We start from the raw sequence: 22606 nt of genomic DNA, 5'->3' as shown, positions 1-22606 counted from the left end.
GCAGTCTACAATCAAATTAAGTGGCGGGACACATTAATATTATGGGATGGACCACAATAAAATGATGTGGCGGGCCACATTGGGAGGACGTGGCATGCCGATTTAAAACAATGGGGCAGTCGACCAAAAAAAGATGCAGTGGGCCACAATAAAATGATTTGGCGGCCTACATTAAATGATGCTGCCCTTGGGCCTTGAGTTTGACACCTGTGTGTTAGCATTTCAATAGTTTTTTTTAACATTCACTCACAATTCCTGCCAAGAGTTTTGAAGCGGCCTGCTTTGTGATTGGACAACACCCATCTTTAAATCTTCTTTAATATCTCTGCTGTATTTACAAAGGTTCCTCATGGCCAAAGGAACATCCACCATGGCACAGTCTGGTGGTCGCATGTTCCTGACCACCAGGGGATCAGGTGACTGAAATATGCAAATGTCAGTTGAAAGGTGAGCACAGAGTGGAGAACAACACTTCAAGTCTGATCCTTCAGGTGCGGGGGACAACTTCTCCTCCTCCTCGTCCGGCCGTCGCCGATACGCTGGGCGGCGCCGTCCTGCACGCCGCCGTTTTTCTGTCCTTCCCTCGCAAAGAAGCCAAAGTGGGGGCGAAAACAACATGCTAGCCTGTCTGGTCCGTGATGGCGCGGGGGTGCTGCGGGGGAGGGGCGCGGGTCTAGGTGGACCAGGTTCTGCTTCACTTGGCCACCTTGTAGCTGCTGAGGTCCAGAGGTTCTCTGCTGGGGATGCACCAGTCGTCTGCTGCCTGCCTCACCTTGTAGTTCCTCAGGGCCGTCTTGTTGTACACCGGGAGCCTCTCGATGGAGTCTGTGGACAGCGCCTGCGGGACCAGGACCACAGATCAAGAACGCATTTGAGGACCAGGACTGCATATGAGGATACTTTTGACAATGTTAGCATGCTAATGTTTTTTTGCTAGCTTTTTAGCTCATTTTGCATATTTTAAACCTAAATATCATGATTTTTGGTACAAAGCGCCATCTTGGAATATTAGCATGCTAATGTTTTTTTTGCTAGCTTTTAGCTAATTTAGCATGTTTTTTTGAAACGTAAACATCATGATTTTTGATACCAGGCGCCATCTTGGAAGTATGATAGCGTATTTTATATTAGCATGGTAATGTTTTTTTGGTAGCTTTTTAGCTCATTTTGCATGTTTAAACCTTTATAAATATCATGATTTTTGATACTAAGCACCATTTTGGAAGTATGATATCGTATTTTATATTAGCATGCTAATATTTTTTTGCTAGCATTTTGGCTCATTTTGCATGTTCTAAACCTAAATATCATGATTTTTGATACTAGGCACCATCTTGGTAGTCTGATAACGGATTTTATATTAGCATGCTAATGTTTTATTGCTAGCTTTTCAGCAAATTTTGCATGTTTAAACCTAAATATCATGATTTTTGATACTAAGCACCATTTTGGAAGTATATCTTATTTTATATTGGCATGCTAACATTTTTTTCGCTAGCTTTTTAGCTCATTCTGCATGTTTAAACCTAAATATCATGATTTTTGATAGTAGGCGCCATCTTGGAAGTAGGATAACGTATTTTATATTAGCATGCTAATGTTGTTATGGCAGCTTTTTAGCTAATTTTGCACATTTAAACCTAAATATCATGATTTTTGATACTAAGCACCATTTTGGAAGTAAGATATTTTATATTAGAATGCTAATGTTTTTTTGCTAGCTTTTTAGCTCATTTAGCCTGTTTAAAAAGGGGGGAGAAGACGACAGCCTCCACGCGGCCTCCCCTGCAAGTAATGAGATATGGTGCAAGACCAGCTCATGAAACGAATGTCGCCACCCAATCGTCAAGCTGTCAGATCAGGGCGCAAGAGGCCGGGGGGACGCAAGCCCATGTCAGGGCGGGCAGCCATCCCGACCATCGAGCGCCAGGTCCTGACAGTGCTCCAGCTAAATGTCGAGGGCCTCACCACCGCCAAACTGGACATCATACGCCACCTCGCCGACTCCCATGAAGTCGCGGCGATCCTCCTTCAGGAGACGCACTGTGGAAAAGCAGACTTTCTCAGGTTGCCCGGGTTCCACCTCGCCGGCTCCATCCTCAGCAGGCAGCACGGGATGGCCACCTTTGTCAGGTCTGACCTCAGCTGGACAGCCACAGGCCAATCCCCTCCAGGCGCTAGTCTCGAGTGGATGTCCACGAGGATACAGACAACAACGGTTGTGAACGTGTACAAGCCCCCACCATCTGTACTGTCCACATCGGCCCTCCCAACTACCCCGGCACCCGCCATCTACGCCGGGGATTTTAACTGCCAGCACACCGACTTGGGATACTCCCACACAACACCGGATGGGGAGACGCTGAGCGATTGGGCCTCCAATGCCAACGCCCATCTCCTGTTTGACCCCAAAGAGCCACCAAGCTTCTACTCCTCCAGATGGAACACCTTCACCAACCCAGACCTCGCCTTTGCTGTGTTCCACAGTAATGACCCGATGCCAGAGAGAAGGGTCATTGACAGGTTTCCCCGATCACACCACCGACCATCTGTCATCAGAATACCATCACTGGTGCAGCCGGTCGCAGGGAAGCCTGTCAAAAGATGGAATTTCCGGAAGGCCAACTGGCATGCTTTTTCTGTTGACACAGAGAGAAGATCTGTCACCCTCCCGGACCCAGGCACTCCTAATGTGGATGCTGCATATGCAGCTTACTGTGAAGTGCTGACAGGGGCAGCGAAGAAAACCATACCACGAGGCTACAATGCAAACTACATCCCGGGTTGGAACGAGGAGTGCAACCACCTCCTGCGAGCCCACCAACAGGCTAGCTCAAGAGCTGAAGTGGATGCGACAGCAACGGCACTGCTTGAGAAGCTGGACGCCACTCGCAGGGCTAGATGGACAGAGGTCGTCGAGTCGATTGACTTTACCCACTCCAGCCGTAAAGCGTGGCAGACCATAAACCAGCTCTCAGAAAGAAGTACACCGCCCTGTGACAGCAAACTCCATCGCAGCCCACCTCCTGAAAAATGGCCGCTTCCCAGACGCAGACAAAGAGTTTGCCCGCTCAACATCCCACGAGGTATCCAGTCTCTCTAGGGCGGCCAGTGTTAATGCCAACCTGTCAGGAGATTTCACACCAGCTGAGCTCAAGGACGCTATGGCCAAACTCAAACAAGGCAAGGCACCAGGCTCCGACAACATCCACCCAGAGTTTGTGATCCACCAGAGCGAAATAACATCTGCCTGGCTGCGTGCATTGTTCTCTGCATGCCTCCGGAGGTCCAAGCTCCCAAGGGCATGGCGACGGGCCGCTGTCAAAGCCCTCTTGAAATTCAACAAACCTGCGGATGACCCCAAGTCCTACAGACCAATCTCGTTGCTGTGCGTCCCTTTTAAAATCCTGGAGAGGATGATACTCAGCCGAATTGAGCCAGTAGTTGACTCACAACTTCCGAGGGAACAGGCTGGCTTCCGTCGGGGCAGGTCTACAGTGGACCAGGTAACCCTTCTCACACAAGATCTCGAGGACAGCTTCCAGGCCAAAACCAAAGCTGGGGTGGTACTACTGGACCTGACTGCTGCTTACAATACCGTCTGGCACCGCGGACTCCACCTGAAGCTGCTGAGAACAATCCCGGACCGTCGTATGGTCAACTTCATCATGGAGATGCTGTCAAACCGCAGCTTCATTCTCCAGACCAGTGATGGCCAGCGCAGCAGGCTCAGGAGGCTGAGAAACGGGGTCCCACAAGGGTCTGTCCTCTCACCGATGCTCTTCAACATCTACATCCTTGACCTACCGGTGACGACATCTAGAAGGTATGGATACGTGGATGACCTAGCCATCATGCTACACCGGCCCACATGGAAGGCGGTTGAAGAGGGTCTCAATCAGGATACGGACGTCCTGGCTGCCTACCTTCGAAGCTGGCGACTGCAGCTCAGTAAGGGAAAGACTATATCAGCAGCATTCCACCTCTGCAACAGGGAAGCAAGAAGGGAGCTGGAGATCTTAGTAGACAACAAACCCCTGGAGTTCCAGCAGGCCCCAAAGTACCTGGGCGTACGCTTGGACAGGACACTGTCCTACAAACAACATTTGGATGAAGTGAGGGCTAAAGTAACAGCAAGGGTCTCACTCATCCGGCGCCTAGCTGGTACAACCTGGGGGGCCTCGGCCAAGGTACTACGTATATCCACACAAGCCCTCGTATTCTCTGCAGCTGAGTACTGTGCCCCAACCTGGTGTAGAAGCCCACATGCCAAGAAGGTCGATACGGCCATCAACAATGCCCTCCGGATCATAAGTGGCTGCCTGAAACCCACCCCCGTGTTCTACCTGCCAGTCCTAGCAGGGATAGCGCCAGCCGGCCTACGGCGAGAGGCCGCTACCCTCGCCCTGGCAAGGAAAGCCCAGGAACACAGCTGGCACCTCCTCCATGAAACCACCACCATGGCAACACCTCCAAGCAGACTCAAGTCCCGCCACCCATACAATCAGGCCGCACAAGAGATGCTTATTTCCATACCGGAGGATCTGACAACCAAAGCCTGGCTGGCAGCGGAATGGAAGCAGGAGTGGGAGTCAGCAGGACAGACACGCCTACACCATTACATCCAGGATCCTGGAGGTGGCGTGGAGGAAGAAGATCTACCTCGCCGGCAATGGACCCTCCTGAACCGCCTTCGCACAGGGGTTGGTTGCTTCAAAGCTTCCATGAAGAAGTGGGGCCTAACAGACAGTGCAGCGTGTGAGTGCGGGGAGCCTGAGCAGACTGCCGACCACATCATCACCACCTGTCCCCGGCATAGACCACCTTCAGAGGAGGGCCTCTTCCAAGTGGGACCTGAGATGAGGGAGTGGCTACACGACACGAAGATGGACATATGAAGACGATACACGAAAGAAGAAGAAGAAACCTAAGATTTTTGATACCAGGCGCCATCTTGAAAGTATGATAACATATTTTAAAATAGCATGCTTATGTTTTTTTTGCTAGTGTTTTAGCTAATTTTGCATGTTTTAAACCTAAATATCATGATTTTTTATACTAGGCGCCATCTTGGAAGTATCATAACATATTTCATATTAGCATGCTAATGTTTTTTGCTAGCTTTTTAGCTCATTTTGCATGTTTAAACCTAAATATCATGATTTTTGGTACAAGGCGCCATCTTGGAAGTATGTTGACGTATTTTAAATTAGCATGCTAATGTTTTGTTGCTATCTTTTTAGCTAATTTTGCATGTTCAAACCTAAATTTATGATTTTTGATAATAGGCGCCATCTTGGAAGTATGATAACATATTTTATATTAGCACGCTAACCTACCTTTTTAGCTAATTTTGTATGTTTGACCCTGAAAATCATGTTTTGTGATACTCGGTGCTGTTGAGCAAGTATGCTAACAGTTAACGTGCATTAACATGTTAACTGTTAGCATACTTTTGAGAACGTTAGCATGCTAATGTTTTTCCAATCTTTTTAGCTAATTTTGGTGTTTAAAACTAAAAATCATGAATTTTGATACTTGGCGCCAACTTTGAAGTATGCTAATGTCTTTTATAATAGCTTGCTAATGTTAGCATGCTGACGTTTTACGCTAAATATTTTGCAAATTTTGTTATGCTTAAACTTGAAAATCATGTTTTGTTATACTCGCTGTCGAACAGGTATGCTAACAATTAAATGCATTAGCATGTTAAATGTTAGCATACTTGTGAAAATGTAAGCAAACTAGCTTTTTATTTTATTTTGTATTTTTATACCTGAATTTTGATACTTGGTGACATCTTGGAAGTATGACAACATCTTTTATATTAGCATGCTAATGTTTTACGCTAGCCTTTTAGCTCATTTTGTATGTTCAAACCTATATATCATGTTTTGTTATGCCCGATGCTGCCGAGCAAGCGCACGTTAACTGTAAGCATACTTGTGAGAATGTTAGCGTGCTAAAGTTTTTTGCTTGCTTTTGAGCTAATTTTGCATTTTTAAACCAAAAAGTCACAATTTTTGATACGAGGCGCCATCTTGGATGTATCTTATTTTAGCATGCCAATGTTAGCGTGCTAATGTTTTACGTTAGCTTTTTAACAACATTTTTTTAATGTATTTTTGGTATTTCCTCTTATCCGGTCACGTGCTGGCATGCTAATATTAGCATGCTAACGTTTTATCCTAGCTTTTTAGCTAACTTTGTATGTTGTATTGCCGTGTGTATACTCAAAAATGTGTTTGGATTGTAGATGCTATTTTAAACGTGTTATGATGCAATAAGCCAGCCCGAATTATAATGTGTAAAAGTGCCAATGTATTTGTGGCGGGCTTCATGCGCTCACCTTCAGGTAGATGACGGCGTCCGTGCCGTGGCCCTCCATGGAGTACAGCTGCAGGTCGCCCTGGAAGTACTTGGCGTAGAGACGCGAGATGGGCAGCCCGTACCCGAAGCCGGCCTGTACACGGAGAGACGGTCTTTTGAGAGTGTGAAAATACTGGTTTTACTTTGAAAATGACTGGTTTTACTTTGAAAATACACCCCCTAGTGGCCGTGGGCGACATTACAAGCTGATGAATGTTCTTGCTGTTGTTTCCTACTTCTCACCTACTTTGAAGCAGCATGTTACTTACTCTTGCAAAATACATATATACATATATATATATATATATACATCTACTATAATGGTCCCTATATCCTTGTTTGCTGAACGGAAGCTGTCCACGCAGGAGTGTGGGAACCCACCAGTGGAGGTCGGACGTGTTCTCCCATCTGTGGCGCCGGGGCGGTGGAATACAAGTAGCTGAAGAGGTTCTCGATCCGGCGGAAGGGAACGCCGCCTCCCTTGTCGCTCACCTGGCGTGAAAATAGAGCGGGCGTCAGTGTCAGGCGATGTCAGAATGGAGGTGGTCGTGATTTTGAATAATTGTATCTAAGTTATCACAAAACTTTTGTGTTGCTAGGAGTTCCCGGCGAGCAGACAAAAGCTGTCTTTGATCTTACCAATATAAAGGCTTGTAAAACTCCACTGTGTAGGATGGGAAGCGACATGAGGGTGTCGGTTTCTTTGATGTATTGTAATCCACAGGAAGATTTTGTCTTGACCCAAGATCTACAAAGCGGAGAGGAAGCAGGGCCTGACCCCCCTCCAGGCACCTTTTCTTTGAACTGTTTTGTGACCAAAGGCAGCGGCTGTTTACGACCCCCTTCCTTTAGAAACAGCTGTTGCCATGTCATCAGGGAAAGTCCAAATAAAAGAGGAGGCGTACAATCTTTCGTCAGAGCGTGGTGGGACACTGTACAAGGGTATAGGTCTACGCGTTTCTCCTCATTGACCCAAATTTAATTCTGTCTCTGTTTGATTCCTTGCTTCTTTGTCTGTTTAGATGTCATCAGTGTTTGAACCTGACACTAGTGGCCACGATAATTCACGAAGTTAAGCTTGTGACGCGGTAAGTTGAATGACGCGGACACATTTGTTACTGGATACGTTGTAATACTGCCATGGAGACTTTGTATGTGTAAGTAATATGCAACTATAATTATATGATACTTGTTTATATTGACAATTGTGCTGTTTTATTGTTCAATGATTATTCCCTATGTCTCGCTTGTGTGCTACTGTGTGCTTAGCTGTTGTGTAGCTGCTAGTTTCTAGTTGCCTACAGCCTAGCATGTTGACCTTTTGTAAAGGACTTTAGTAAAATAGAAGAAATGGTGTGCTTATTGGAGGACATTTAGATGTTAACTTTGCACAAGTAAACACGCTGCGGGACCACTTGTATCGCACATGATATCACACACAAGTAAACACGCTGTGGGAATGCTTGTATCGCACATGATATCACACACAAGTAAACACGCTGTAGGACTGCTTGTATCGCACATGATATCACAGACAATTAAACACGCTGCAGGACCGCTTGTATCGCATATGATATCACACACAAGTAAACACGCTGCAGGACTGCTTGTATCGCACGTGATATCACACACAAGTAAAAACGCTGCAGGACTGCCTGTATCGCACATTATATCACACATAGGTAAACACGCTGCAGGACTGCTCGTATCGCACAGGATATCACACACACGTAAAAACGCTGCAGGACTGCTTGTATCGCACATGATATCACACACAAGTAAACACGCTGCAGAACTGCTTGTATTGCGTATGATATCACACACAAGTAAACACGCTGCAGGACTACTTGTATCGCACATGATATCACACACAAGTAAACACGGTGCGGAACTGCTTGTATTGCACTTGATATCACAGACAAGTAAACATGCCGCAGGACTGCTTGTATCGCACATGATATCACACACAAGTAAAAACGCTGCAGGACTGCTTGTATTGCACATGATATCACACACAAGTAAACACGCTGCAGAACTGCTTGTATTGCGTGTGATATCACACACAAGTAAACACGCTGCAGGACTGCTTGTATCGCACATGATATCACACACAAGTAAACACGGTGCAGAACTGCTTGTATTGCACATGATATCACACACAAGTAAACATGCCGCAGGACTGCTTGTATCGCACATTATAACACCCACAAGTAAAAACGCTGCAGGACTGCTTGTATCGCATATGATATCACACACAAGTAAACACGCTGCAGGACTGCTTGTATCGCACATGATATCACACACAAGTAAACACGGCGCAGAACTGCTTGTATTGCACATGATATCACACACAAGTAAACATGCCGCAAGACTGCTTGTATCGCACATTATATCACCCACAAGTAAAAACGCTGCAGGACTGCTTGTATCGCATGTTATATCACACACAAGTAAACACGTTGCAGGACTGCGTGTATCGCACATGATATCACGCACAAGTAAACTGTGGCAGGACTGCTTGTATCGCACATGATATCACAAACAAGCAAACACGCTGCCGGACTAATTGTATCGCACATGATATCACAAACAAGCAAACACGCTGCCGGACTAATTGTATCGCACATGATATGTTTCAAGTTCAAGTTTGTTATTCTTCGGTCAATGGTCAACAAAATAAACAAACAGTTGTACATTCATAAATTAAAATAGAAAATGTTGCAGACCGAAAGGGTTTAGGCTGAAGTTGAACACTTATTGCGCCTAACCCTACAAACAATGTCGAGTACAAAATAAACTTCCGAAAATTATTAAATGTCCTTTGTACAACATATTATAAATACACATTATACTGTACATAACATAAACACAGTTCAATTATATACACAGTAAAGGCATGTACACATGTTAAACCTTTGTACCAATTTATATACTATATACAAACAATTATACTTCCATTATTATTTATATCCCACATTTAGTATTTGAATTAACATTGATCATAGTATTAACTACTGTGTTGATTCAAGAGTGATATATTTTTTCAAGACATTAGTCTTAAAGTGTTCTTTAAATGTGTGAATGGAACCGGAACATTTTAAGGAATCATCCCAGCTGTTCCACAGTTGAACCCCCCTGACAGAAACACATCTACTTTTTAAGCTTGTTCTTATCTTAGCTTTCTGGAAGACAGCTGAACCTCTGAGGTCATAGGGATTCTCTCTGAGTTTAAACCTCTCCTGTAGACATCCAGGCAGCATGTGGTTATGAGCTTTATACGTCACAATAGCAGTGTTGAGGTCAACAAGATCGTGCAGTTTTAATGTTTTTAATTTAATAAACAGAGCATTGGTATGGTCATGATAATCTGCATAATTTACAATTCTAATCACTTTCTTCTGAAGTAAGAATATAGATTTAATATTTGTTTTGTAATTGTTACCCCAGATTTCAACACAATAATTAAGATAAGGGAGTACGAAATAATTATATAACATAATAAGAGCCTTTTGATTTATATATCTTATTTATTTACATTATATTATATATATATATATATTATATTTATTTATATATTTATATATATATATATATCACACACAATTAAACACGCTGCGGGACCGCTTGTATTGCTTATGATATCACACATAAGTAAACATGCCGCAGGACTGCTTGTATCCCACATGGTATCACACACAAGTAAACACGCTGTGGGACCGCTTGTATTGCACATGATATCACACACAAGTAAAAAACACTGCAGGACTGCTTGTATAGCACATGATATCACACACAAGTAAAAAACGCTGCAGGACTGCTTGTATCGCATATGATATCACACACAAGTAAACACGCTGCAGAACTGCTTGTATCGCACATGATATCACACACAAGTAAAACGGTGCAGAACTGCTTGTATCGCACATGATATCACAAACAAGCAAACACGCTGCTGGACTGCTTGTATCGCACATGATATCACACACAAGTAAACACACTGCAGGACTGCTTGTATTGAAGCTTATGTCCGATACTTGTTTTTTGCTGATATCAGACTAATATCATGATACTCCTAGCGATAATAAAAAATATTTTCTTTCAAGTGTGTATAAAAAACTACAGTGTCCACAAGGGGGCAGCAATGAAAGGTTAACACACCTTGATGGACATGTCCTCTCCTCCCAGAGACACCAGAACATGGACTGGCGGCAGGTCTCGGTTCTCGTGCCTCTCTATGGTGGCCCGCATGGCGTTCTGCCCCAGAAGAAGACAGGCGTGGTTAACGCTAGCTGATGAGCACGTGTCGGCGTCACGGCGGCCTTACCTTGAAGAGCTCAAAGAGCATGTGGTACAGATGCGAGGGCACGTAGACGATGCTGACGGGCTGCTGCTTGCTCTTGCCTGCATCCAGAAAAGACTGAGTGATATAGTATATATATATATACATACACACACACACATATATATATATATATATATATATATATATATATATATATATATATATATATATATATTTGTTAACAGTTAGCACGCCGACCAACTAGTATCAAGTAACAAATAATGCGAGCAAAATGAGCTAAAAAAAAAAGCTAGCATGCTAACATTACTATGCTAAAATACTAAAAAAATGATGTGTCAATATCAAAATATTACTATATATACATTTTTGGCAGCAACAAAGTGGCCATTTGGGTAGATATTGCTCTAAAAAGGGTATTTCAACAAGTAAACAGTACAGTAGGTACTTGATGTTGATATATGTAATGCTCATAAGGGTATTCTAGTAAAATGCGCGTGTGTAAATATGTGATGTGTAAATATCAAAATATTACGTCGAATCAGTTTTTGTCAGGCAATATTACATTTAATGACAATTTAACATAAATGAATACATCCAAACACATTGTACACATTTATTATGTGCAGGAATAAATAACAGTTACAATTGTGTGTGTATATTCCAAACAAGAAAGAAGTTTTATCACATCAACATCGGACTAACAGTCCTTTAAATCACATTAATGCCACAGAAGAGGCAAACTGTCCTTTTCCGGGCACGATAAATTCTTAAATAATGTCAAACACGTAGCGTTACAATAACCAGGAAGATAAAGTGTTTGTCTCACACCTAGTAATCCGCTGTGGACACACCAAGACAAAAATGTAGGTTCAGCGAGCGCTGCGCGCCCCCGCGAAGGAATTACATTTTTGGCAGGCATTCACATTTTGCCACAACACACATTGGGGAAAGTCCTAGTTGGAAATACAGCCAAATTAACTCCTGAACTGGCATTTTCACACACACCTCAAACCATCTGTACGCATCCAATGCTTTCTGGTGCGCACCAGATATGTATCCCGTGAGCACAAGATAGTTTCTCGTGCGCACCAGATACATATCTAAAAGCCATTTTTTTCCTCCATGTCCCTTTAGGGCAGGGGTGTCAAACTCAAATACAGAGTGGGCCGAAATTTAAAACGGAACAAAGCCGCGGGCCAAGGTTGAACAAATTAACCTTTTAATAGGGACCCAAACAAGTTTTGCATTGAATATTGAACAAGCAAGGCTTATATAACTTTTTAGTGACATGCAAAATCGAGTTTCAAATAATAATAATAATAATTAAAAAATATCAATGGCATATCAAATACAATTTAAATAAAAATGTAATGCCTCTTTTCTATTTGCAGCCTTCTGAGGTAAATATCAACATTAACTTTTTCCACAGGCTAATACATTTGAAAATAAAATAAAAATGAATAAACCAACCATTCAGGACTTTAAACTGCTCAGCTTGCAACACACTGATCTAATCTGATGTGCCCAAGCCAGATACCTGCCATCTTTTCTTGGATGCTAGTTCATTAATGTCGGGGCTCAGGCTTCATTATCCAACGAAGGTGTTCATCAGTCATCATATCTCGTAGTCCACCCGGACCACAGTCTTGGGGGCGTGCCTTACTCAGTGGCCTAGTGGTTAGAGTGTCCGCCCTGAGATCGGTAGGTTGTGAGTTCAAACCCCGGCCGAGTCATACCAAAGACTGCTTGGCACTCAGCATCAAGGGTTGGAATTGGGGGTTCAATCCCCAAAAATGATTCCCGGGGGCGGCCACCGCTGCTGCCCACTGCTCCCCTCACCTCCCAGCGGGTGATCAAGGTTGATGGGTCAAATGTAGAGAATAATTTCGCCACACCTAGTGTGTGTGTGACAATCATTGGTACTTTAACTTTAACTTTAAAGGCACTGCATTTAACGTCCTCTACGAGCTGTCGTCACGTCCTCTTTTCATCCATTCTAACAACGTGCCAGCCCAGTCACAAGATATGTGCGGCTTCTGTACGCACACACACGTGAATGCAAGGCATACTTGATCAACAGCGATACAGGTCACACTGAGGGTGACCGTATAAACAACTTTAACACTGTTAGAAATATACGGCACACTGTGAACCCACACCAAACAAGAATGACAAATACATTTCGGGAGAACATCCGCACCGTAACACAACATAAACACAACAGAACAAATACCCAGAACCCTTTGCAGCACTAACTCTTCCGGGACGCTACCAAACACACACCCCCCCCCCCCCCCCCCCCACCACCACCACACACACACACCTTGTAGCGTCCCGGAAGAGGTAATGCTGCAAAGGGTTCTGGGTATTTGTTCTGTTGTGTTTATGTTGTGTTACGGTGCGGATGTTCTCCCGAAATGTGTTTGTCATTCTTGTTTGGTGTGGGTTCACAGTGTGGCGCATATTTGTAACAGTGTTAAAGTTGTTTATACGGCCACCCTCAGTGTAACCTGTATCGCTGTTGATCAAGTATGCGTTGCATTCACTTGTGTGTGCGTGCAGAAGCCGCACATATTATGTGACTGGGCCAGCACTCGTTGGACTGGATGAAAAGCGGATGTGACGATTTTCGGGAGAGGCACTGAAATTTGGGAGTCTCCTGGGAGGGTTGGCAAGTATGAGAATTAGCGGTGAATGCGGTGTTACCGCGGCATTCGCTGTATATAATCGGCGGGCCAGCTCTAGTGTTAATTTGATATCGCCTCAAGGGCCAAGTGAAATTACACGGCGGGCCAATTTTGGCCCGCGGGCCAGAGTTTGACACCCATGCTTTAGGGGCTACGTAGATACTGCTGCTTTGACAATTTTTTTTAAAGAATCAATGTTTTAAATTAATAAAAAAAAAATGTACTGATACTGCTGCTTTGAGAATTTTTTGGTTTTCTTTTTTGGGGCAATTTTTTTTTTGAAGAATCGATTTTTTTTTGTAGAATCAATGTTTTCATATTTTTTTAATGATAATGTTATTGATACTGTTGCTTTGAGCATTTTTTGGCCAATTTGTTATTTTTTTTAAAGAATTTTTTTTAAAGAATTTTTTTTAAAGAATTTTTTTTAAATTTTGTATTCTTTTTTAAATGTATATTATTGATACTGCTGCTTTGAAAAAAAAAATTAAGAATCAATTCTAAAATTATTTTTTATTGATACTGCTGCTTTGAATTGTTTTTTTCTTTTCAGTTAGAATTTTTTGAACAATCAAGTTTTTTTGTAGAATCAATGTTTTTATTTATTTTAATTTATACTATTATTGATACTGCTGCTTTGAGAAAAAATGTTGGGCATTTTTTTTAAGAACCAATTTAAAATTTATTTATTTATCAAAAATTAGAGAGATTTTTTTTTTTTTTAGTAGACAGATAGTACTTTATTGATTCCTTCAGGAGAGTTCCCGCAGGAAAAAGTATAGTATTGTGTTTATTAAGTATTGTATTTGTATGTCTTCTCAATTTATTTTAATTTTCCTGAGGGAACTCTCCTGAAGGAATCAATAAAGTACTGTCTATGTATCTATTTCTATCCTACATTTTCTAAAGATTGGACTGGGTTGGAGATGAGTGAACGGCACCCTCTGCTGGTTGCTAGCAAGTCGTGCACCTATTTAGACCTCCATTGCATGTATATGGAGGTCTATATTGTATTTAGCTGTTGTGTGTGTGTGTACTCACTGCTCATCTCCTGGAGATGGAGGTCAGGCGAGCGCAGGTAGTAGTGCTCACACAACATCTTGGCGCTGTGGTAGGCGTCTGAGCAGGAAGGACAGAAGCAGGAAGTGTTTAAAAGGTGGAGGAAGAAGTCCAACATGGAAACCTCGGTGGACATCGCACCTTGGACGACGTCGCCCACCTGGCAGTGTGGCTCGATGCTGCCGATGGTGTTGGGGTGCACAGGGTTGGTGGTGCCGTCAAAAATCAGAGCTTTAAAGAGATGAAGCAGTTTTGTCAGAAACGCAGAAGCAGAGTGTGTGTGTGTGGTCGTCATGGTTACTGACTGTGCTGGTTGATGAGCATGCGAATGGAGATGCGGCTCATGTAGAAGCGGTCCAGGAAGTACTGGATGTTCTGGTTGGTCACGGCGTCCTGCGGGAAGGTCTCCTTGTACTGGATGATGCCCTGCGCCATGGTGGGCACCACGTCGTTGTGCCGGTTCCTGATGGTCACTAAGGCGTCCACAAACCTGAGCGGGGCATCGTTTTGCTTAACAATCCAGCAAAAATAATCATACACAAGAAAACCCTCTCTTCAAGATTTCAGTTCACTTTTTCCAACACTTTCATTTTATTTGTGGGGGCTCGCCGAAGATTTACATTTGTGTTCTCCCCACCTACCAGGGGTGTGAATCTTTGGGCACCTCACGACACAAGCCGAGTCCGATTCCTGGGGTGACGATTCGATTCAGAATCGATTCAAGACGATTCTCGATTCAAAGCGATTCTGGCAAAGTATTATTTGTTTCGACGATCAGAATGGAACTTTTTCAAAACAGGTTACAAGCTAGAAAAGCTTCTTCGTGTTGCACAAAGACGGCCTAAAATCGTCTATATAAAAAAAATCTATTTATAGAAAAAAAATATAAAAAATAAAATAAATGAGTAATCTTTGTTTTTATTATCAATATTTGAAAACCATGAATCGATTTAGAATCGGGATAAATATGAATCGTGATTTGGATGTGAATCAATTTTTTTGTGCACCTCTATTGACTTCATTATCTGTTCAAAATGAAGAGTTTGAGGTTCGAGCAACAGGCTTCCTAGTTAAGTGAGCACAGAGTGCAGAGTGGCAAACTGACTTACTTAGCATCAATATTAGGTTCCACAGTTCGGTGAATGAAATACATGTGTTGTTTGATGTCAATTTTGTTCCGTTTAAATCTCATAGTTAAACCTTTGTAAATGTTGATGCTAATTTTCATTAGCCTGTTAATGGGATCGTTCATTGTATGTTAGCATTAAGCTAACAGCATAAAAGCCAACCTTCGTTCTGTAGTTTTATTGCTTTTTTACCAGTATATTCCAAGCTGTATTGTCAATATAGTATATACATATCTATATATATTAGGGCTGTCAAAATAATTGATTTTTTCGATGGAATCGCGATTCTTGTTCATAACGATTCTTAATCGATAAAAACAAAATCGAAAATCCATTATTAATTTAATAAAACATTTTTTTCAATATGTCTTGTACCACCACTCAGACAAATCCTATCGTTGATGTAGATGATCTAAATCTGCTGTACAGATTTACTTTAGAAAATAATAGTGTCGGATACTTCTCTTGTTGCCTTATTTGTATTTCACTTTATTAAATGTTTGGGTGGAATTTTATTCAACAAAACCGGTTTTCTTTTAAGTCCATCCATCCATTTTCTACCGCTTGTCCCTTTCGGGGTGTTTTCTTTTAAGTAATAAAGAAATGTATCAGAGATGTTTATCTATTTTATGGAGGAATGTAGTTAATCATAGAACTGGCACCCAATGTTATTATAAAAGTCTAGATTTTGAATCGAGAATCGATTCTGAATCGAATCGTTACCCCCAAGAATCGAATGGAATCGTGTGGTGCCCAAAGATTCACACACACACACACACACACACACACACACACACACACACACACACACACACACACACACACACACACACACACACACACACACACACACACACACACACACACACACACACACACACACACACACATATATATATATGTATGTTTGTATATATATATGTATATATGTATGTATATATATATATATATAAATATATATATAAAAAAAATATATATATATATATATAAACATAGGTATATGTATGTATGTATATACAGTATATATATATGTATATGTATATATATATATATACATGTGTATATATGTATGTATGTTTATATATATATATATATATATATATATATATATATATATATATATATATATATATATATATATATATATATATATATATATATATATATATATATATAAATGAAAATGGTAAATGGGTCGTACTTGTATAGCGCTTTTCTACCTTTTTAAGAAACTCAAAGCGCTTTGACACTATTTTCCACATTCACCCACACGCATTCACACACTGATGGCATATATGTATATGTATACATATTGTGGAAAGTTTACAAAGTGACCACGATCGACTTACTCTCCCAGGACTTTGTGGTCATCCGGGTTCTTGTGTAGGAAATCCAGGATCTCCATCAAGCTTTGGACGTACCTGAGGACACAACACAAACACACACACACACACACTTGTTGTAAGAGGAGCTTCATGACAGAGTGGAAAACACGCGCAGGATAGAAAAAGTCAGATGAGGAGGAACTAGGCTAAAGTTCACAGCTGAGGAGACTCGCTCCATCCCCCTCCCTCCCCCCTACCCCCATGCGCTCCCCCCAGGCCAGCAGCAGCAGATCCGTCTGGGAGCAGGAGAAGTGGGTGAAAGGGCGTTGTTGTCAGCGTGACGTACACGGAATACCCGGAGTCTAGGGCGTGTCAAATGGCGGCTGAAAGAGGGTTATTTAAGGTGCGGCGCTCACCATCCTTGCACCGTCTGCACGGGCGGCGTGCTGAGCAGCTTGTCAGGCAGGAGGTTGATCTCCTTCATGATGTTGGACAGCCTCACTGGGAGCTCCTGCCTCAGGAAAGCGAAGGACGTCTTCTCGCAGGCGTTTATGGATCCTGAAAGCACACAGTTTTCAATCAACAAGGGTTGATTCCTGACCTCAGAGCACTTACGTCAGAGCATTGTGGGGATCAAACGTCAACACAATAACGGACGCCCTCTGCAGCATTCGGAGGCTAATGTGCGTTAAACACCGTAAACAATAAATGATAAATGATAAATGGGTTATACTTGTATAGCGCTTTTCTACCTTCAAGGTACTCAAAGCGCTTTGACAGTATTTCCACATTTACCCATTCACACACACATGGCGGGAGCTGCCATGCAAGGCGCTAACCAGCACCCATCAGAGGCAAAGGGTGAAGTGTCTTGCCCAAGGACACAACGGACGTGACTAGGAAGGTAGAAGGTGGGGATTGAACCCCAGTAACCAGCAACACTCCGATTGCTGGCACAGCCACTCTACCAACTTCGCCACGCCGTCCCAACAATGCGCAAGAGAACAGAACGCTTTCACTGCCATCAACCGTGAGAGCATGATTAACATACAGCTGGCTGCCCTGTTCTAAATGTTCTAAAATATCAATAAATGCCAATAATACACAGCAGCAAGAAGATGGCAAATGTGTGAGCGACTGGAAAACATTCGATAGCCTCATGGCCCATGGGTAAAAAACGTTTTTAACCCTGTTTGTCCCAGTCTGGTGTGACCTACATGTCTTCCCTGGAGGCGAGTTATTACGCATTTATTACTGTCAACAAGCCTCAAATGTCATATTTGGAGACGAGGGTATTATTTGATGACTTGTTAATATGCATGATTAAATAGGGTAAATAAGGTCAAAAGTCATATTTGATCAGTCGTTAATATGCATAAATAAATAGGGTTAACATTTGCATATTTTGAGGCTAACGTGTTAAAAAACTACTGTAAATGATGTACAAATGTCAAACGTGATGGCTATTTGATATGTGCATGAAGTATGCTGTAGACAGTGCACAAATTACATTTTAAGATGATAATGTGAATCGATTAAATACTATAAATAAGGTAAACAGGTAATATTTGTTAGATAATTAATGTGCATGAGTTAAAAACGCAGTAAATATTGTAAAACTGTAATATTTGTTGGATAGTTAATGTGCATGAGTTAAAAAATTATGTAAACATGTAATATTTTTGGATAGTTAACGTCATGGGATAAATATTTATACACAATGTATAAATGTAATATTTGAAGAATAGTTCATTTACGTGCAAGAATAAAAAAAATAAAAAAATAATGTACAAATATAATATTTGTTGGATAGTTAATGTGCATGAGTTAAAAAAAATACTGTAAATAATGGAAAAAATATTATTTGTTGATAGTTAATGTGTATATTTACATTATAGATAAATATTTATAAACAATGTATAAATGTAATATTTGAAGAATAGTTAACGTGCAAGAGTTAAAAAAGAATGTAAATAATGCACAAATATAATATTTGTTGGATAGTTAATGTGCATGAGTTAAAAAATACTGTAAATAATGTGAAAATGTTATATTTGTTGGATAGTTTGTGTGCATGGGTTAAAAAATAATGTAAACATGTAATATTTGTTGGATAGTTAATGTGCATGAGTTACAAAATACAGTAAATAAATTAAAAATGTATTATTTGTTGAATACTTTATGTGCATGAGTTAAAAATACTGTAAATAATGTAAAATAGAAATATTTGTTGGATAGTTAATGTGCATGAGTTAAAAAAAAAACTTTAAATAATGTAAAAATTTACTATTTGTTGGATAATTTATGTGCATGAGTTAAAAAATAATGCAAATAATGGAAACATGTATTATTTGTTGAATTGTTAATGTGCATGAGTTAAAAATTAATGTACATAATATAAAAAATATATATTTTTTGGATAGTTAATGTGCATGAGTTAAAAATAATGTAAATAATGTACAAATGTATTATTTGTTGGATAGTTAATGTGCAAGAGTTTAAAAAAAAATCTGTAAATAATGTAAAAATTCACTATTTGTTGGATGGTTAATGTGAATGAGTTAAAATGTATGTAAATGTAAAAATGTATTATTTGTTGTATAGTTAATGTGCCTGAGTTAAAAAATACTGTAAATAATGTAAACATTATTTGTTGTATAGTTAATGTGCATGAGTTAAAAAATTATGTACACAATGTAAACAAGTAATATTTTTGGATAGTTAACGTTATGAGATAAATATTTAAAAACAATGTATAAATGTAATATTTGAAGAATAGTTAATTAACATGTAAGAGTAAATAATGTACACATGTATTATTTGTTGGATAGTTAATGTACCTGAGTTAAAAAATAATGTAAATAATGTAAACATGTATTATTTGTTGAATAGTTGATTTGCATGAGTTAAAATATACCTTAATAATGTAAAAATGTTGTATTTGTTGGATAGTTAATGTGCATGAGTTAAAAAATACTGTAAAATGTAATATTTGTTGGCTAGTTAATGTGCATGAGTTAAAATTACTGTAAATAATGTAAAAGGTTATTATTTGTTGGATAGTTAATGTGCATGAGTTAAAAATAATGTACATAATTTAAAAATGTATTATTTGTTGGATAGTTAATGTGCAAGAGTTAAAAATTAATGTAAATGTAAAAATGTATTATTTGTTGTATAGTTAATGTGTATGAGTTAAAAAAAATAATGTAAATAATGTAAAAAAGTATTATTTGTTGGATAAATAATGTGCATGTGTTAAAAAATAATATAAATAATGTACAAATGTATTATTTGTTGGATAATTAATGTGCATGAGTTAAAAAATAATGTACAAATGTATTATTTGTTGGATAGTTAATGTGCATGAGTTAAAAAAAAAAATTAATATACAAATGTAATGTTTGTTGGATAGTTATAGTGCATGAGTTTAAAAATAATGTAAACATGTAATATTTGTTGGATAGTTAATGTGCATGAGATAAAAAATACAGTAAATAATGTAAACATTTATTATTTGTTGGATAATTAATGTGCATGAGTTAAAAATAATACAAATAATGTACCAATGTATTATTTGTTGGATAGTTGATGTGCTTGAGTTAAAAAAATAATATAAATAATGTACAAATGTATTATTTGTTGGATAGTTGATTTGCTTGAGTTAAAAAAATAATATAAATAATGTACAGATGTATTATTTGTTGGATAGTTGATGTGCTTGAGTTAAAAAAATAAATAAATAATGTACCAGTACAAGAGAGTCGCACACTGACGCAATACTGCAAGCTCTTGACCAGCATGCTATAAACTGGACAACTCCAACACATCCTCACAGTTATTCTGACTTAAAAATATAATAAAATATATAGCAGCAAACTATTTAGTATTTTCTGTAGCTGGACGTGAAGCGACATGTAACTAATAATAATAATAATAACTGTATTATTACCGTCAATGGACTGTCACTTTGGTTACATATCACACACTTACTCACCAAAATCCAGGAATTGCTTGATGGAAAGCGGCGAAGGAGAGAATTTGGAGAAATGTTCGACATGTTTCGGAATACTCGCCATGGCGGCATTTTTCATAATAAAGCGAACGAACTTCATGTTTGTGTTGATAAGAAGTTATAACCGTGATGAGACGCGACTGCTAGCTTAAACCCGGTCCCACACTAACGTGCCCTCTAAAAGGGGCGGGACTAGCAGCAAGTAGCCAATAGGACGGCGAGCTTTTTATTTATCTTTTGTTTCAGCCAATAGGAGCGGAGGAGCATAGCGCGTTGTGTTTACGTCCTTTCAGATTGGACTGTTTTCCTCAGACGTGCGACTTGTTGTACTTTTCTTATGCAAGAATGCCATATATTTTTATAACACACACACACACACACACACACAGGACGATTAATCATCATTACAAGAACAAGCAACTCGTGTTTACGGACTTTAGCATCGGCACATTTAGTAGATCATAGACGAGCACACGTCATTCTGCATGACACGTTTTCACTTTCTTTTTGTGTCTTCTGTGTTTCAGCAATGACTGAACGTGTGTGTCTACACGGCAGTCAATGGATGTGGGAAAAAAACAAACATCCAACACAATAAAAGCACTATACAACAAATGCAAGGGGGAAATGCTGCAATCACAGAAAGACTGTAGGATCAAAAGACACATGCACACACAAACCTCCAAAAACAAGTGCAAGAGAGAAACGCTGCAAGTTGACAGGACAAATTTGGGGATAAGGTGGTCAAGTCATATAAAGTTAGCCAGGCTAATTCACAGGACGTTAGCCAGGATAACTAACAGGACGTTAGCCAGGATAACTACGTAAGCCAGGATAATTCACAGGATGTTAGTCAGGATAAGTATAGGAGGAAGTTAGCCAGGTTAACTAACGGGACGTTAGCCAGGTTAATAACAAAAAGTTGGCCAGGCTAACTAACAGGAAGTTAGCCGGGATAAGTAAGAGGAAGTTAGCCAGGATAAGTAAGAGGAAGTTAGCCAGGTTAACTAACAGGATGTTAGCCAGGTTAACTAACAAGACGTTAGCCAGGTTAATAACCAAAAGTTGGCCAGGCTAACTAACATGAAGTTAGCCAGGATAATTCACAGGACGTTTGCCAGGATAAGTAAGAGGAAGTTAGTCAGGTTAACTAACAGGATGTTAGCCAGGTTAACTAACAGGATGTTACCCAAGTTAACTAACAGGACGTTAGCCAGGTTAATAACAAAAAGTTGGCCAGGCTAACTAACCGGAAGTTAGCCAGGATAATTCACAGGACGTTAGCCAAGATAAGTAAGAGGAAGTTAGCCAGGTTAACTAACAGGACGTTAGCCAGGGTAATAAGAAAAAGTTGGCCAGGCTAACTAACAAGAAGTTAGCCAAGATAATTCACAGGACGTTAGCCAGGATAAGTAAGAGGAAGTTAGCCAGGTTAACTAACAGGATGGTAGCCAGGTTAACTAACAGGACGTTAGCCAGGATAATAAACAGGATGTTAGCCAGGATAACTAACAGAATGTTAGCCAGGATAATTATCAATCAATCAATCAATCAAAAGTTTATTTATATAGCCCTAAATCACAAGTGTCTCAAAGGGCTGCACAAGCCACAACGACATCCTCGGTTCAGATCCCACATCAGGGCAAGGAAAAACTCAACCCAATGGGCTATAATGACCCACAGGATGTTAGCCAGGATAATTAACAGGAAGTTAGCCACGC

General features: G+C 40.3%; 1 protein-coding gene across 1 annotated transcript; it reads right to left on the bottom strand.

Annotated features, from left to right (window-relative positions):
* Positions 1 to 285: 285 nt before the first annotated feature.
* Positions 286 to 20992, bottom strand: pdk2a (pyruvate dehydrogenase kinase 2a). Its single transcript, XM_062056899.1, has 11 exons — positions 20868 to 20992; positions 17287 to 17428; positions 16895 to 16966; positions 14724 to 14908; positions 14560 to 14649; positions 14401 to 14478; positions 10694 to 10770; positions 10528 to 10623; positions 6751 to 6861; positions 6350 to 6463; positions 286 to 838 (listed from the first exon to the last, which is right to left on the bottom strand). The coding sequence occupies exons 1-11, from the start codon at positions 20983 to 20985 to the stop codon at positions 695 to 697; spliced, it is 1227 nt and encodes a 408-aa protein (XP_061912883.1). The 5' UTR covers positions 20986 to 20992; the 3' UTR covers positions 286 to 694.
* Between the last annotated feature and the right edge of the window lie 1614 nt (positions 20993 to 22606).

The sequence above is a fragment of the Entelurus aequoreus genome, linkage group LG08 (genome assembly GCF_033978785.1).
Source record: "Entelurus aequoreus isolate RoL-2023_Sb linkage group LG08, RoL_Eaeq_v1.1, whole genome shotgun sequence".
Classification (NCBI taxonomy): Eukaryota; Metazoa; Chordata; class Actinopteri; order Syngnathiformes; family Syngnathidae; genus Entelurus; species Entelurus aequoreus.
This window is presented reverse-complemented; position numbering and strand designations above follow the sequence as displayed.

What these genes read in the sequence shown, in the direction of transcription:
- pdk2a (XM_062056899.1), bottom strand. Translation starts at nt 20,985, where the DNA reads ATGAAGTTCGTTCGCTTTATTATGAAAAATGCCGCCATGGCGAGTATT. An exon ending in AACACGTCCGACCTCCACTG is followed by an intron (nt 6,464 to 6,750) that starts GTGGGTTCCCAC and finishes CTCCGTGTACAG; the next exon opens with GCCGGCTTCGGGTACGGGCT. An exon ending in ACGCCGTCATCTACCTGAAG is followed by an intron (nt 839 to 6,349) that starts GTGAGCGCATGA and finishes CTGGTCCCGCAG; the next exon opens with GCGCTGTCCACAGACTCCAT.